The 17,267-nt window shown below is 43.3% G+C and overlaps 2 protein-coding genes across 2 annotated transcripts; one reads left to right on the top strand and one right to left on the bottom strand.

Annotated features, from left to right (window-relative positions):
* Positions 1 to 30: 30 nt before the first annotated feature.
* rnf169 (ring finger protein 169) lies at positions 31 to 6,813 on the bottom strand (the record flags this gene model as incomplete). Its single annotated transcript, XM_080731934.1, has 7 exons — positions 31 to 870; positions 1,900 to 2,106; positions 2,515 to 2,703; positions 3,490 to 3,589; positions 4,102 to 4,202; positions 4,381 to 4,442; positions 6,411 to 6,813. The coding sequence occupies 7 exons, from the start codon at positions 6,811 to 6,813 to the stop codon at positions 31 to 33; spliced, it is 1,902 nt and encodes a 633-aa protein (XP_080588060.1).
* A 5,584-nt stretch (positions 6,814 to 12,397) lies between these two features.
* Positions 12,398 to 16,602, top strand: lipt2 (lipoyl(octanoyl) transferase 2; the record flags this gene model as incomplete). Its single annotated transcript, XM_080731933.1, has 5 exons — positions 12,398 to 12,466; positions 13,293 to 13,380; positions 14,656 to 14,937; positions 15,444 to 15,641; positions 16,427 to 16,602. 5 exons carry the CDS (start codon positions 12,398 to 12,400, stop codon positions 16,600 to 16,602), a joined length of 813 nt encoding a protein of 270 aa, XP_080588059.1.
* Between the last annotated feature and the right edge of the window lie 665 nt (positions 16,603 to 17,267).

Genomic DNA, 17,267 nt, shown 5'->3' with positions numbered 1-17,267 from the left:
CGACCGACCCGTCTCCTCCTCTCCTCCTCCTCATGAATGTTGTTTGGCAATTCGTCTCGACCTCCGCCGGTTCTGATTGGACGCCCACGACCTCAGGAAGTACTTGTCGGGGACGGGGACGGCGTCCCGGCGCTCCAGGTCAAAGTGTCTCTGGAGCCTCAGGGCCAGCGCTCCGTCCCGGAGGCAGCGCTGCTCCTCGTCTCCGTGCTCCTCCTCCTCCTCTTCCTCCTCCTCCACGATCTCCTGACTCCCTCGCCTGACCTCCGACCCCGGCGGCGCTCCCTCCTCCAGGTGCCTGCTCTTGTGGCTCCTCTTGCGGCCTCTCCTGGAGGAGCGACCGGCGCCGCCGCCTTCCGACGGCGCCTTCCTGTGTGGGTCTTTCAGTGGTTCGCTTTTACCGGGCCGGACCGAGCGGGAGATCCTGTCGCTCGGCGGCGAAAATGTCTGTTTTTTACAGAGTGGAGTTTCTGTACGCGCGCGGGGGGGTGCGGCGGCTGCTGCTGCTGCCCCCGCCTGGTGGGGGTCCAGGCTGCCGCTGAGGCGCCGCGCCGGGACAAATACCCGTACCGGCTGTTTCTGCCGACCGGCTGTGTCCGTGGTCTCCTCCGCCTGCTGGAAGAGCGCCCTCCTGTGGAGGGTGAAAATGGTGTCTCTGTCCCCATCGACCCTGATGCGCCCTTTGACCTTATCCGTGGAAACGCAGCCGCCCTGCTCCGCGCCTCCGTCCTCCTCCCTGGGCCAAACCGGGGCTTCTCTGTCCCCGACGGGGCTGGTCAGGGTGGCCTTGGAGGCCACCACGAACGCCGGGTCTCGGTTGCGGTTGCGGTCCAACTCGATCTGTCGCCACTTCTGCAGCAGGGCTGGTCCCACCTAATAAGGAGTAGAGACAAAAACAAAACATTAAAATATCACAACTGGGGGGCACGGTGGCGCATCACAGCTAGAAGGTCCTGGGTTCGATTCCCGCCGGGGGACACTGTGGGTGCTGGGGGCGTGTTCCCTCCTCCGCGTCATCAGTGCCCACACCCTAGGTGGGGTTGGCAAAAGGGCCTTTCTGTGTGGAGTTTGCATGTTCTCCCCGTGTCTCCTAGGGTAGATACCCTCACAAAAACATGCAGTAATCCTGGTCTCTATAATGCCTCCCCCTGGCCAGCCGGGGCGCTTGATGGAGGGGAATGGAACTGGTTGGAATAACGTGTTCCTTCCACGCGCTACGTCCAACCGGGGAAGCTCCCCCTGTCAGGTGATAAGAAGCGGCCTGCTCACTCCTCATGCATTGAAGGAAGCATGAGCTCAGTTCGGGGCCCTCCCCAGGTTGGCAGAGGGAGAGTAGAGCCCAGGATTACAGCTTAGGCAATTGGCACCGGGTGAAAAAATGGGTTACAAAAATCGTGGGATAAAAATTTAAGAAAAAAAAATATCACAACTGAAAGGTTAAGTTCACAAGAGGTTGCATTAGGGCTGGTTGATGTACAGTAACTTCAAATCTATATATCATGGTTATTTCGATTACAATTAATGAATGAGTATAAAAAAAAGACTTTTTTTCCCCTCCACGCCACCATTGCACAACGAAGTGTAATACAGGACTAAAGTGGTTAATTAGACAAATCAATTTTGTTGATTCTGAACAAGCTAAATCATAATAATTGAATTGTTTCATGTTGATGAATCAACTTGATTCATTGATAGATAAGAAAAAAACCAAAAAAAACCAATGATTATCCTGGATTATTCGATTAATTAAGGTTGTTGATTCTAAATATCGGTTTCAGTATGTTTTTGTTTAAATCGGCCCAGGCCAACTTGTAAGCATAAATCATCCTTTTGGAGAGAAAGTCAAGAGTTAGCCACTCTTGGCGACTTGAGAACTTGAATCCGTGCTACAGTATGTTTTACCTCATAACTGGTGGCCGTGTTGGCGCTCTGGAGGCCGCGGGTCAGGTTCCGGGGCGTGGACTTGACGATGGCGGGCTGCACCAGGCGGCCGTCGGGCAGGCGCTTGGGGGGCGTGCACGGAGACGACACGATGGGCTTGAAGTGGTTCAGCTCCTCCGAGATGCTGTCGCTGCTGCTCTCCGGACTGGCCGAGCGCTCGCGCTGCTGCTGCGCCGTGGACAGTGGTGTACAAAAGTACAAAAAGTATTGGCATTAAAATGTACTAAAACAAAATTATCCAATTATAATATTTCAGAATTTCCCATTTCAAGTTTTCATATGTATAAAGATCTTTTGAAAATAGCCGATCTAACAAGCTCGTAGATCGGCTATTTTCAAATGGCCAAAATGTATATAGAGCTGAGGTGGTTAATGTATGTTTTGTAATGAGACAAGTAACTAAAGTTTTCACATAATTGTAGTGGACTAAAAGTACAATATTTGCCTCGGAGGTGTAGCGGGTAGTAAAAGTAAAAAGTACAAAATTGGAAATTCTCAAGTAAAGTAAAAGCACCTCAAAGTTGTACACAAGCACAGTACTCGAGTGAATGCACTTAGTTACTTTACACCACTGACCGTGGAGGTGGAACCCCGGGGCTGCTGGGAGGACGTGGCGGGGCATGACGAGGATGGCGACGTCATCATCAGTGCGCGCCAGCCGACCAGTCTTCTGTCGGCGGCGGCGGGCGCCGAGAGAGAACGCCGACCCAGGCTGTTCTCAGAGGACAGCAGGATGCCGGCCGTGTCGCTGTGACTGACGCACACCTACAGGCACAAGCAAACAAAAAAAAACACTTATGAGTTACATCAGGGGTCTTCAACGTTTTCAGGCCAAGGACCCCTTAGTTGAGAGAGAGAGGAAGCAGGGACGCCTTGGCTGAGAGATGAAGCAGGGACCCCCACAACCTTTTCATGGATTCTATATAGTTTCATCGTTTGACAGCACGATCATCAGTGTATTTTGGATTCATGTCAATTTGTTTTCAGATATTTAACCACTTGAACCATCAAATCATCAATACTAAATAAACTTGACTTTTCACTCTGCACCTGGTCTGCTCTTTTTCCCCTCTACACCTCTTTGCCGAAAATAGCCAATCTACAAGCTCACAACGCCTCGCAGCGCGAGGCTGCGAGGCGTTGTGAGCTTGTAGATCTGCTATTTTTGGCTACAGTTCTCAGAATTTGGACGCTTGGGTTCAGGTGGTTAATATAAAAATGTTTCTATCAAACAAAGATTTGGAGAACCCCCTGTTGAAGACCCATGAGTTACATATTGTAGATGCATTCATTGTTTACTGTTACTTTGTGTTTACTACTTTGCTTGGCTGATGAGTAGTGTTTTTAGTTGCGCGTTACAGTTTTACAATCAGCCACTTCAAGTAGTGTTGTATTTCATGTCAATAAAACATGACAGAGAATGAGAGGGCAGACAGAGAGAGTGTGAGTGAATGAGAGATAAAGACAGAGAGAGAGTAAGGCCCCTTACATTGAAAACTTGACAACATGACTGACATATGAAGGCTTTATAAACATGTGTAACTAACTCACCTTATCCAGGCTGTAGGGATGAGAGACCAGACGTACTTTCCCTTTGCCTTCTACAGAGTCCGTACAGCTCTGGCTCCGCTGAACTGTCCTCTGGGACGCACTGAGGAGGAAAACAAACACACCACAACCCAAAGGTCACAGGTAAAGATTAAGTGGATACATTTATCATCCATTTACCATTTACAATGTAGGCATTTCGCAGACACTCTTAATCCAGAGCGACTTAGAGGAAGAAAAATAAACACAAGATAATACGTCAAATGCATACAAGTAGTCATCTCTAGGATGAAAGGTAATCCAAGATAATATAACTATCAACAGTATAATATTCAAAAACTAATAATCTGTACATCGAAACTATACAAACTATGAACTATTAATGAACCTGGCGTCAGTCTACACCAGTGGTTCCCAATCTTTTTAGCTTGTGACCCAAAAGTTTGCCCGGGACCCAAACTAGTGAAAACAGCAGATCTGTAGATATTGCCTTGAAACTATACTGGCATGATGTAGGACTACCATTGAGAGGAGAGGAAATGACAAGTTTAGATTGATCCGTCGTAGTACCGTCGAAAGTTATGCTGAAAGGATAACACAGGAGAAGAGACATACTCTTTGGTGGCTTTGGCGTTTCTTCTGATGAAGGCAGAAACCATCCTCGTCTTCTTCCCCACGGGCTCTTCGTTTTCAGAATCTGACAACACACCACCACTCTGTAGCACACACACACACACACACACACACACACACACACACACACACACACACACACACAGTTGCTAGTCTGACTCTAGTACACAAACATCATTAAGGATGTATTAAGTGCTTTGTTGTAGATGGGAGGTGGGATGTAGAGCCTTCATGCGTGTCAAGATGGAGAATGTCTCTCACCTTGTGTTGTTCACACTGAACCTCAGTGGGCTTGGAGATCTGAGACGGCCACAGGAACATGTCTGAACAAAACACCAGACAATGTTACACATCCATCTATCTGTCTAGTATCCAGCTAAATACTATGCTCTCCGATACTAATGAAATAATCACCCCACACTACAGAGACAAACAGTCTGTCTGTCTGTCTGTCTGTCTGTCTGTCTGTCTGTCTGTCTGTCTGTCTGTCTGTCTGTCTGTCTGTCCTATAGATTAATTTAATACACAGGACCTTAATAGAAACCAGCCCCGGGCTTATTGGATTATCCTTAGCATATAGTGTTCTTTTGTATAAATCTGTGCCACTATGACTTTTTTTTTGTTGCAAACTAACTATTATTGAAGTATCTGTTAAATAAATTATTAAGTTAAAAAAATATGGATATGGATAAGTCCATAACCTAAATAAGACAGAGACGAGCCAAAGGACAATGAATAAATTGCGGTATTGAAGAGACTCACACAAAGAGACAAAACAGAGAGCATACCATCAGTGGCAGCTGGGCTGGCTAATTCTCTCTTCCAAAGATGGAAGTTAACATACAGTATATAAAGAATACAGATTATGACAGTTAGATTGTGGGACTCATTGATTTGTTCCCATATCAAAACAAGAAGACAGAGACATACAGTATAACCAAAACATGATCTCGTAGTCAGGGAGGGTAACCACAGTCACCATGACCTGTAATCCACTAGCCTGAACTTCCAGTACAACCAAAACATGGTCTCCTATACTATAAGTTCAGACAGTAGTTCACATAATATAACCTAATAAATGAATCATATAATTATGTATCATAATTCATATCTAACAGTCAATATGAATTGATAAAAGGATGATATTAACCATAACAAAATACCTATCAGTATCTATATATATATATGTATATAAAAAAGAGACAAACTGTCCTACAGAAAGATAAGCAACTCTGTATGTGTCTGTAAGAGAGATAAAAACTGTCTGTCTGTCTGTCTGTCTGTCTGTCTGTCTGTCTGTCTGTCTGTCTGTCTTGTCCTACCGAGACAAACAACTGTGTCTTTGAGGGATAAACACTGTCTGTCAAACATAGAGGTGGAAGATAGCTTAACTACATAAGTGGATCAAATGAGAGCACCAACTACACACAATCATAACTAAACCTTAGTTTGTTATGACACATCATTCAAAGTCAGCAGTCATCAAGACAGCTGGATCCATTCATCTCAACTTCATCTAGGCCTACTCATCTCTTACTGCAACTTAGAATACATTAAGATATATATACTTAAGTTATATTATATCCACAATATACATAAATAAACAATGTGGGAAAAAAAGATGAAAGTTTCCTAAATCCTCACACACACACACACACACACACACACACACACACACACACACACACACACACACACACACACACACACACACACACAACATGTCTGAACATGTCAGGTTTTAGTATCATCATGCATGCGTGATGTCAGTCAGGTGACAATATTGTTGTACCAGAGCGCTACCTAGTGGCACAAAGTCAACGTAAATGTTTGACAGTCTGTCAAAGAGTTTGTTGACTCTTAGACCCCCATTCCATCGGGGTACTACCACCATATTTTCTACAGTCTGGTATTGGGTACCACTTAAAAACACACACACACACACACACACACACACACACACACACAGACAGAGGGTTGTTGACAGGACCAACAGAACCGTATTGTAACTTTTTTTTTTAAATGTTATTAATCACATCATATGTTATTTTTAACTATTCGAAAGCAGGTTTTGTAAAGTATTGGCTCATAAACAGTCTAGCCTACAATAAACAAACAGGCCTGTTTATCTCAAGACTTGTCGGTCAAAAAAAAGTAAAGTTACATATAATATAAATTCTAAATCTATATTAATACACCACTTAATTAGGCTGTGTATTGATATAAAGCATATTATTAGGTATTTTCTGTAATAAACCTCCACAAAGCGCACAACGGAAATCAAAGCAAACCTCTGCCGGTGTCTGCCTCTCTCCGCTCCGGGTAACTTCTCCTCCGCCGCTCGGTGTCCCCGCCGGCCGGACCCGGGGCCTCTCCTCCCCGTCTGAGGGGCGTCCAGCCCGAAGCCGAGCCCCGGAGTCGGGACAGGGTCAGGGGACAACAGCAGCAACAACAACACCGGGGCCCAGCGCTGTCCGGCGGGGCCCCGCCGGGGCCGGCCCGCTGGAGACACCGCGGACAAGAGGAGGAGCAGCGGTCGCAGCTGCCGCCGCCGGACCCTGCGCTTCGATCCTCGGCTGGAGGCTCCGCGCAGGCCGCCGGGGCCCTGGTTCTCCTCCTCCGGTCCTCCTCCGGCGGGGACGCCGGGTGCGATCGCGGGGCAGAGCCGGGTCTGAGCGGCTCGGGAGCGGACATGGCGTTGCTGTGGCTTGGCTGGGTCTCTGTTTACCAGTCAGATGAACCCGCCGCCGGTCGCCATCTTTTCGTCTCTACTGTGTGAATTTGAAAACATCAAGCCCCGCCCGGTCAATGCAGCGGCTTCCATTGCCGCCCGCCCCGCTGCGGGCCGTCGGGAGGCCCGGTGGGAATGAGCCGGCGCACCTCGGCCGGTTCCATTCTCTGGAGATTAACCTCGCCTACCAACACTCTATGCGCCTACCAGGCTAGAAAGTGATGAGGTGCGCTCGGTTAAGAAGCTCACATCTGGACTGGGCGGTGCTACACACTACTGCTACGAAATAACCTCGCGTTTTTATACTGTACTTACTGATTGTATAGACCTACTGTTTTCTTTTTTTCTTTACATATCTACTGCATAGTACTGTGTTCTATTTGTCTGTCATTCAATGTTATATGAGATACTTTAATGGTTTCCTGTTGAAATAAGCTTAGTCTTTTCATGGATCTCCTTTTAGTAGACCTTGTACCAGTGAACTGTACCGTCATGAATCTGTACATTTTCCTATGCAAACTTCTAATAAAGCCTTCAATCAATCAATCAATCAAACTCACCAGGCTTTCTCGGTACCTACGAAATGCTTTTTATGGATCAATAACATGACGATGTTTGTTAAAACCCTCAAATGAGGACAAAAATAATATTCAAATACAGTTTTAGCTAACATTTTACACCAGTTGGTCTGCACATATAGGCTACTATCAAGTGGCTGTTTGTAAACTAGCCTATATGAGTTTATAACAAAATTATATTAATTTATAAGTGAGTGGTAGGCTAAAACTAGGCAGTTGTAGTGGTGTATTCTTTTCCGGGGGGGAGGGGGGGGTGTCAGTTCATGACGTCACGTCACGTGCATGCCTCTACATGTTCACACGCGAGCAGAACAGCTGATACAAACAGGGTCTTCAACGTTTTCAGGCCAGGGACCCCCATACTGATGGGGACATGGAGCAGGGACTACACCATATTGTATATTTATGTATAAAATATAGTGTATAAATAGGCCTATACCATGTTATTGTGCATTCAATACTAAGCTATATGAGAGTCAACTCGAATCATGACAAACCACGACCATTAGAAAATATCTTTTTAATTAACTTACGTGATTAATATTCATTTTACTTAAATGTATAGGTGTATAAATAGTAGGCCTATAGTAGGAAAGATTTTGTAAATTTTAAGGAATGTCTTGAATTTTAGGAGCTGAAAATATAGGCCTTTAAAAGAAAGAAAGGATAACAACAATGATAACACAATGCACTGCAGTAGGCCTACTACACTACACTAATGCTGGAAAAAAATGTTTTAAATGTAATACTTAGTCAGTCATTGTTACTTGAGTTTTTATTTTCTAGTTTAAGTTAATTCAATTAGAAAATACTGCTCTAGTCTGTAGTAACTATACAACTACAACATTTGCTTTTGAACAAAACGGAATAGGCCTACCACAGAACTTTCTGAAGCCATTCAAGCCATGCTGACACTCACAGTCACCACTGGAAACCTGTTATGCAAAGTAGCATGAGTTGCATTAGTTTGTAAATCATATAGCCCTAGTAACTTTCTAGATTCATGAGTAGCCATACATTTATGACAATTATAGATTAGAGATAGAGAAGGAGGTCTTTATATTATACATTTAGAGCAGGGGATTTCAAAGTGGTGTCTGGGGCAGAATGAGTTAAAATAGAATTTAAATTGAAGGATCTAAGTTTTAACAACTTTATTATTATTACATCTATCAACACAGAAAAGGTTGTTGAACAACACATTAGTTGTAACAGTTGTTTATTGTGTATAAGTTTGTCTTCAGACCAACAGTGTGCACAGACATACACATCAGAGAGGTAGAGGGATCAACTTCAGTTTCATAGAATGTGAGGGACACAGCATCTGCAGGAGTGAAAAGACAGAATATTCACATGGGGAAATCAACTGGGTTTTAAGGTATGCAGGGGTTGACACTAAGGTCTCAGATGCACTTGCCCATCGGGCAAGTACAGGTCATGTTCTACTTGCCCGAAGGTAATGCCCACTTGCCCGAAAAGTAAATCGTCCATTATAGGTACGATTTTAATTACCGCTCAATTTAACACTTATTTCTTTACTTTCTGGGGCTGTGCGATAATATGTCATACCTCAATACCTCCAAATCCAAATACCAAATACTTTAGCTAGGATTGAATAGGTCTATGGTTTCACACTTGTTATTTTATATTTTTAAATGTAGCAACAGTAAAAACAGCACATTATAGGTAAATAGTGCTCTTATTTTACATTCCACAGACCAAAAGACACAGCGCACTGGCCATGTTCAGGTGTTTAGACAGATATCTTGTCCCCTCTTAAATGAGCACTTGCCCTGTCGGGCAACCTGAAAGCCAACTTCACCTGCCCTGACGTTTTATTTACCTGCCGGGGGCAGGTGGGCAAGCCTTAGTGTCAATGCCTGTATGGCTTTGACCTTTTTGAGCGGTGCTCCTGGAAGGAGCTAAGCTCCAACATCTGCTTTGTCCGGGACATGAAGCTTGGCCTACATCTTTGAACAAAGCGCTCAAAGTTTGTTGTACACTCAGGGTCACATTGGCCAAGCTTTGCGGGACTGGAAGATTGGCCTACATCTGGCCAACATCTTTGAAATTAACTCATAAATAGTACCGTTCACTTCACATTATGTGTGATTTGTTTACACAACAAGTGACGGAATTGTCATGTTTTTTTTTAGTTCAGCTTATTTCTGGATGTGCTCTACTTTTTTTTTGTAATCTACTTTGATTTCAGGCAGAAGCACCAGGATCAAAAAGTACAAAATACGAAAGATATCTGTAGTGGGAAAATAATATGTAAATATTATGGAAGATTTGGATTCCAGAGATAAAACGGATGCATCAAACTGGGTGTCTTTGAAATGAGGAAAGGTTGAGAATCTATAAATTATAAACGTACACATATGATTTGAGGCAGCCAAAGGGTCCGTACGGCAGCTCAAGGGGGAGGCACACGTCTCGACACACCCCGTTGAAGTTGCCACATCCCCATGGAAACGGTGTGAGGACGGCCGCCATGCCCACATCAACTGCACACACAGAGGAACACGCACACATGAACGCACGCGCCCACACACCCACACACACACCCACACACACACACACACACACACACACACACACACACACACACACACACACACACACACACACACAGCCATAGTTTTTCTATTTAATATGAAATATCCAGTAGGGCAGATCTGTTTGAACATTTTGAAGACATTTTAAAGATGTAGAAAATTCACACTCAGTCAGTGGCAGATTTTTTGGGGGCTCCAAGCAAAGCTCAAGTTTAGGGCCCCCTCCCAACCAATAAATAACATTCTGGAAAAGTGTCATATGATTGAGTATGACAATGGCAAAGGACATTGCAGTGTAAAAAAGTGCGGTTTACTTAAAGTTTAATCACGCAAACGAAATGTAACGTCAGCAATAAACATATAGGCCTACAGTAGATACAAATGAAATTCTAAATGATTAAAGCAATACAGCATCATAGAATTCATGCTGAGAGAATGAGACTGAGTGAATCTATCTCATGTAAAAAACATTTTACTCAGTCTTGAGGTGTCGAAAAGATTAAAAAAAGTGAAAATGATTTTGTCTGAAAGAAAGACCAAAAACAACCACCATAAAGAATGAAAATGGAACTGACAAGTTGATTGAATTAACTTACATGTGATGGCCGAGGCAACCATCAGCATCCAGACAAAGGTTTGATATTTCATGATGAGTTCTACTGTAGCTGTTGGAAGTCAGTCAGCTCTCTGTAGAACACAGTCTCATGGAGTTGTGACTCTGAGGCAACAACACTCTAATAACTCAATAAAGAAGTCATGAGAGTCAAAGATGGAGCTTGTGATCCAAATCAAAGTTAAAAGAGACAGAAGACTCACAGAGAGGCCTGACGTGGGGGTTATCAAATTATCCACTGTTATGGCATCTTATGGCATTACAACCGTTATAGCCCTCCCTTCAATACACTGCCAGAGAGAGAGAGAGAGAGAGAGAGAGAGAGAGAGAGAGAGAGAGAGAGAGAGAGAGAGAGAGAGAGAGAGAGAGAGAGAGAGAGAGAAAGGGAGCGAGAGCAAGGGGAGACAGAGAGAGAGAGAGAGAGGGGGGGGGGTTTAAATGTCACACATGATAAAAAGTAATGAGTTTCTACATTTGTCATATTTCATTCTTTAATTAGATATGAGACCTCTGAGGACCTACTGTACCAATTAGATTCAGGGTTTAAAACCAACAGCAGAGAAGGATGTTTGCACACCATGTTCATGCATCATATGACAATGACATAACACCCACCCACCATGCTCCCAGTGTCCAACAGTAGGAGACAACAAGACTGTGGTTGTACTGGTCAACTCCCAGTGACCAACAAGACTGTGTTGTACTGGTCAACTCCCAGAAGTGTCCAACAGTAGAAGACTGCGGTTGTACTGGTCAGCTCCAAGTGACCAACAGTACAAGACAGTGGTTGTACAGGACTCAGTCAGCTCCCAGAAGTGACCATCAGTAGAAGACTGTGGTTGTATTGGTCAGCTCTCAGTGGCCCAACAATAGAATTCCGTAGTTGTAGGCCTACAGGTCAGCTCCATTGTGTGAAAGTAGCTCTTTTCTAATAGGGCATACGTCTTTTTCCACACATACACAGCAAGTATTTCACGGTATAGGCCTATAGTTAAACAGGGTGTAACAGTAGGATCATACTTCAATTCTGTGATATGAGTCACATGTGGCTTTGAATGTCTAACCGATAAGAAGATAAAGTATAGCCTACACAACAAGTACACACATTGGTCAACAGAAGCAGTAAAGACTAACTAATCGTTAGAGCTCTTATCTACATAATATTCTAACTGTGTGTGTGTGTGTGTGTGTGTGTGTGTGTGTGTGTGTGTGTGTGTGTGTGTTTGGGAAATTGTACCCCATGCACTTACTACAGCGTCACACAAAAGCATCCAAAAGTAGTAGATAAACCCCCATGCACTTACTACATTACATTATAATTAGACTAATAATATCTAGTATAGTTTGATGCCTTTGTTTTTTTTACTCGAGTAAGCTGTTAAATAAATAATTACTTGTAATTTTTTTATTGCTACAACAAAATATCTTCTTCCACCACTGGATGGCAGAAAATAAAACAATAAAGTAAACTCTTTATGTTTAATTGTCGAAGAAGAAAATGTCAACAACCCGGCAAGATACATGAAGATCCCATCGCCTGGAGGGATCTATTCCGTGCTGTGATTGGCTAGTCGGCGGTAGTCACGGAAACAGAGGACCACTCTCGACCACTCTGCATTGAGTCTGTTGTCATGACGCTACATCCGCCCCTCTGGACTACGGGATGTAGAGTCACCTCAACGAGACACGCTGGAAAGTTGTCATTCGTTTAAACCTCCTGTGTCGACATAGTAGTAGTGGTAGCCCAAACAGTAGGCTATTAAGCAGCAGTATTAAAACAGTGGTATAACCTCTAATCATGCAGAAGGGTAGGGCGGCGGTGGAGGTTGTCAATCTGGGTCTGAAGTCCTACTCCAGTGCTCTGCAGGTAGTAGCCTACTGTGTTCTACTATCTGTCAGTTATATCATCAGTTAAAAAAGGGACCTCAATGGCTCAATTGAATTGATACAAGCCATAGGCGTTCTTGGGCGTATCCTTTTAGTTGACCTTGTACCAGTGAGCTGTACTGTCATGAAACTACCTTTTCCTATGACTTGTAATAAAGTCTTCAATCAATCAATCAATCAATCAATTTAATGTTGTATGAATTGAGTATTAAGGGACCCCAATGCCATTAACTTCTAATAAAGTATTCAATCAATCAATCAATCAATCAGGTAGGGCTGCATCCCTGCAACTATTGTTTGACTTAATTGAATACTTTATTAGCAGTTCGCACAGGAATAAACACAGGACAGTACAGTTCAGATACAACGTGGTCTACTAATAGGATTTAAACCCAAGAAAGCACAATGTTTATTTAGCCTACATTGGGTGTCCTTTTGTACTCAACGCATAGAGACATTACATGACAGACAAATATACACAGTACTTTGCAAAAAACATCATAACAGTCAGAAATCAGAAATATTTACAGTAAACAGGTCACTTTCTTAGAGGATATTCTGTCCATTACTTTTTTGATCAACTGGATAGGTAATCAAGACATCTTTTACATTATTCTTTTGTATTTTCCTTCTATTTCAACTAGTCGAAATAAAATATTTTATTCCAACCAAAGTCTGATTTAACCACTTAGTCTAATTAACCACTTAAGCCCTATTTTATACAACCATGTAGTGCAAACATTTGTTCGGCTATTTTCATTATTGAAAATGTTTGAAAATCAATTATTTTATTCAAATTGCTGCAGGTCCAGCAGTCTTATGTTAGACAACATCTGGACGGAGGTGGGAAGAACGTGTTGCTGCTGTGTGAACATCCTCCGGTCTACACCACCGGTAAGTAAACACTACAAACATGATCCACCACAGGTAAACAAACATGGACCGGTCTACACCACAGGTAGCTGCAAGCAACTCTTAGATTGTATTTGTAATATCTGGAATCTAGAGTTGCAATACCAACCTTGACAGCCCATACATCCAAACAGAAAAGTCCTATCTGATTGTATTAAACATCGTTAAACTCACCAACATTGCAGCTGCTGTACTGAAAGCCTGAATTATCCTATTTTATATTGCAGCTTTATACTGCAATGTTTTTGTTTAATAAAAAATCACTGTAGATGATAATTTGTGTTCGATTTTGGATGTGCTCGTGGGAAATCACTCAATGGTGGTCCTGCATACCACCTGTTTCATAATTGCACATACAGTAATACAGCAGGCAGCAGGACGTTGCATTATTGAAAACGAGCGCTTGCCTTCCAAACACTTCAAAGAAATAATCACCTGCATGGAATTTTTGACAGAAAGTAGCTCATAACATTCACGAGCCCTTATACCGGCGTAGATGCTCTGCTGCAGGCTTCCTGAGATGCAGCTTTCTTCAAAGGTGGAACACAGTTTCTGTACCACCTGAAGAGATTAGAAAGGCATGCTCTATTTTACTATCTATATTAAATAACATTAAAACAGTCCTTGTCCCTTTTATGACCATATATGGAGATCCCTGATGTCATCAATATTAAGCCCATATCTTGGAATACCCATACTGTATATGGACATACTGTACTGTGTCAGTCTCATGTGGTCTATGATGTCAGACATCTATGATGTCAGTCATCTCCATATTTGGGAAAAGTAACATTTTTAATTAAAGTCAATGGAGAAAATTAATTCATGAATACATTTATATAAATTAAGCTATATATTATGTATATCGATTTGTGCGTGCCACCAAAACTGAGGATTAGCGCGGCAAAAAAAAAGTTTATCTAGGAGGAGAAAGAAAGATGGATAGATGGATGGATGAAATAAAGTCGGACAAGTACTATAGTCTAATAGCTAGTGATAGGTGTTGGTCTCCCTGCTCTGGAGACGTTCAGATCCAGTGGTCAGGTAGGACACCTGCTGGTTGACAAGAGGTACTGCATGAAACTCTCTGTTACAGCTCAACAGTAAACATTTTGGCGCTTGCACAGGGGACCTGGGTTTTAATCCTGGTTAGGTCATACAAGTTATGGACTGCAGCTTTAATGCAAAGCATTGTGAGCTGAATGATTTGTATGAAAGGAGCCAGAACAATAATGTTTCTTGTCATTATTATCCTAGGTCTGAGACAGGCTCCATACCCTCCCCAGGAGGAACAGAGGCTAAAGCAACTTGGTGCCGAGTTTGTGCGCACCAGCCGTGGCGGGCTGATAACATTCCACGGGCCAGGCCAGTTGGTGTGCTACCCAATACTGAACCTGGCTTGTTTTAAGAAGAGCGTCCGCTGGTATGTGTGTGAGCTGGAGAGGACGGTTATACGTCTCTGCAGGAAGCTCGGCATCGAGGCCTCGACATCCCCACACACCGGAGTCTGGGTCGGAGACAACAAGATATGTGCTATAGGTACATACGGTTCTGTTAATATCCATGTGCAATTATGTACTGTCTAACAACGTTTCATTTAATATATACAGTATGTGCTATATGAACTGTTTAATGTAGCAGAGTGATTCACAGCCTCAGCCTGGTGGCCTCAAAAGTCTAGTATCTCCCCCAGACCAAAGAGATGTCTCTTTGGTCTAGTCAGTGGTTAAGATGTTGGACTTTTCATGCGGGAGACCCGGGTTTGCATCCCATGTGTTAAATATATGTGCTACTGTATATGTACTGTCTAAACAAAGGTTCATTTAATATAGTGACTTAGATTTTGCGGTAATTTTCAGGTAAGTGTTACACTATGTTTACATACAGCTCAAAAGAAATGTGATATTTGTTACAAAGCACTGTTATGTGTTTGGTGTTGTGTTGCGTTTGTTTTGCTGTGTGTTGTATCAATACATACGATTCGTATGTATTGTATTGTGTTATATTGTATTGTATGTATTGTATTGTATTGTGTGGTGTTGCAGGGATCCACTGTGGGCGGTACATCACGTCCCATGGCATCGCCCTGAACTGCAGCACTGACCTGAGCTGGTTCCAGCACATCGTGCCATGTGGCATCGAGGGAAAAGGGGTGACGTCTCTGAGCGCGGAGCTGGGAAGGACGGTGACTCCTGCTGAAGGCGCCCCCTACCTGATTGATGCCTTCCGAGAACAGTTTGACTGTGAGATAACGGAGCAACATACTGGACAGTACGTTTATTTCCATTTAAATAGAACATCAAAAATACCTTCAAGATTCTGTCTCACCCAGTTGCATACAAAACAGTCCAGTGCTTAATTTGTTAATAGGTGCCGGAACCCAGGCTGCGCGTTAACAACATTTTGACACCATGTATGTGTGTATATAGCTTGTCTATTGTGTGTCACTGTCACCTATGAAGCACCACATCAGAAAAATGACAAAAAATTTAACAAAAACATGAACATATAAAGTAAAGAAGAATGCTTTAGCCAAAAAGGTCTCTATTTAGTTGGATGAAAACATAAATTACCATACAGCACTATTCTGATTGACAGGGAAGGTCCTGGATCCAATCAAATAGGTGTCGGATCCACCTGATCCAATCAAAGAGGTGTCAGAGCTTGTTCCCCTTTGCTCCCCCACAAATGAAGCACTGCAAAATACTCCAGCCTGTCATAAACATATATAAATAACACTTGTCATTCATTGACTGGAGCGATTAATTGTGCATCTACTTATTAGTTTAAGAAAAAAGTTACCCATGCCTTCAAATACCTTTTTTTCATATGTAATAATGTAATAGTAGATACTGGTTAATCAATGTAGCCATTTTCATCTTTTAAAATGAATCCAAATGAAAGTGTATTCTTCATCACATGTATACACATGTTTTTAACCTGCGTTCCAGGTAGATGACTATTGATGTAACGCGAGGATATGGACAAGACAACACCAACTCCTCCACTCCCTCTCATCCGGCATCAGTGTCTGGAGCTCTGCAGTGTTGCTGGCTCCGCTGTCCTGTTGCAGTGTATCTACGTAGGTGGTGCACAGCCTCTAGCTGGCTCCCACAGTGTCAGTTCTGGGTGCCTGACACAGTGCCTGGCCAGCCTCGTCCTTCTGACCTTGTCCGTGACCTGTCCTGCAGGAGGCCTCTTTAGAGGTCCACATTTCTGATGTGGTCCTCCCATGTGACATCAAGTGCCATCTCTCTACGTGTCTCGGCCGTGTGCAGCAGTACTGATTCTACTGTAGCCAGATGGCTGTTTCGTCAAGGCAGTCCAGACTCCAGGCACCGAAGTCCATGACCTCCTCGAGCACCGTACTGCTGTTGCAGTACTGTTCTTCTCCTGCGTGTCGACTGTCAATACTTTAGTGCACGTTGAATACTCTAGAGTCTAGAGCACAAAAAAAAAAGCCACAACCATCACATTTTACAATGACTTGCTGTTGCAATGCTGGTACAACCTGGCTTTTCAGTCAGAGTGGTCAGAGTGTGCTCCGAGTTCTCCCAGAGCACAGCGCTCAGAATTGAAATCAGTTCGGCGACACTCCTAACACAGGGTTGGAGAGATACTGTTGAGATGTCCTTTTTTTTATACTTTATTGTGTCAGAAAACATGTAGCATTACCTTTAAATAATCATTTCATTGTTCATGTCTTTTTACATGTCATGTCCCTGTATTACAGACATTTTGACCCCTTTTCTTTTTTTCTTTTTTTTTTTACACACACTGTTGAGATGTCCTTGAGCAAGGTGATACGGTCTGTCTCTCTCTCATGGGCATGCACAGTACAGTATATCATTTTGACATTGCATTATGGA

The sequence above is a fragment of the Nannobrachium achirus genome (genome assembly GCF_963921795.1).
Source record: "Nannobrachium achirus genome assembly, chromosome: 8".
NCBI lineage: Eukaryota > Metazoa > Chordata > Actinopteri > Myctophiformes > Myctophidae > Nannobrachium > Nannobrachium achirus.
Note: the sequence above shows the minus strand (reverse complement) of the source record. Positions and strands in the feature narration are given on the sequence as shown.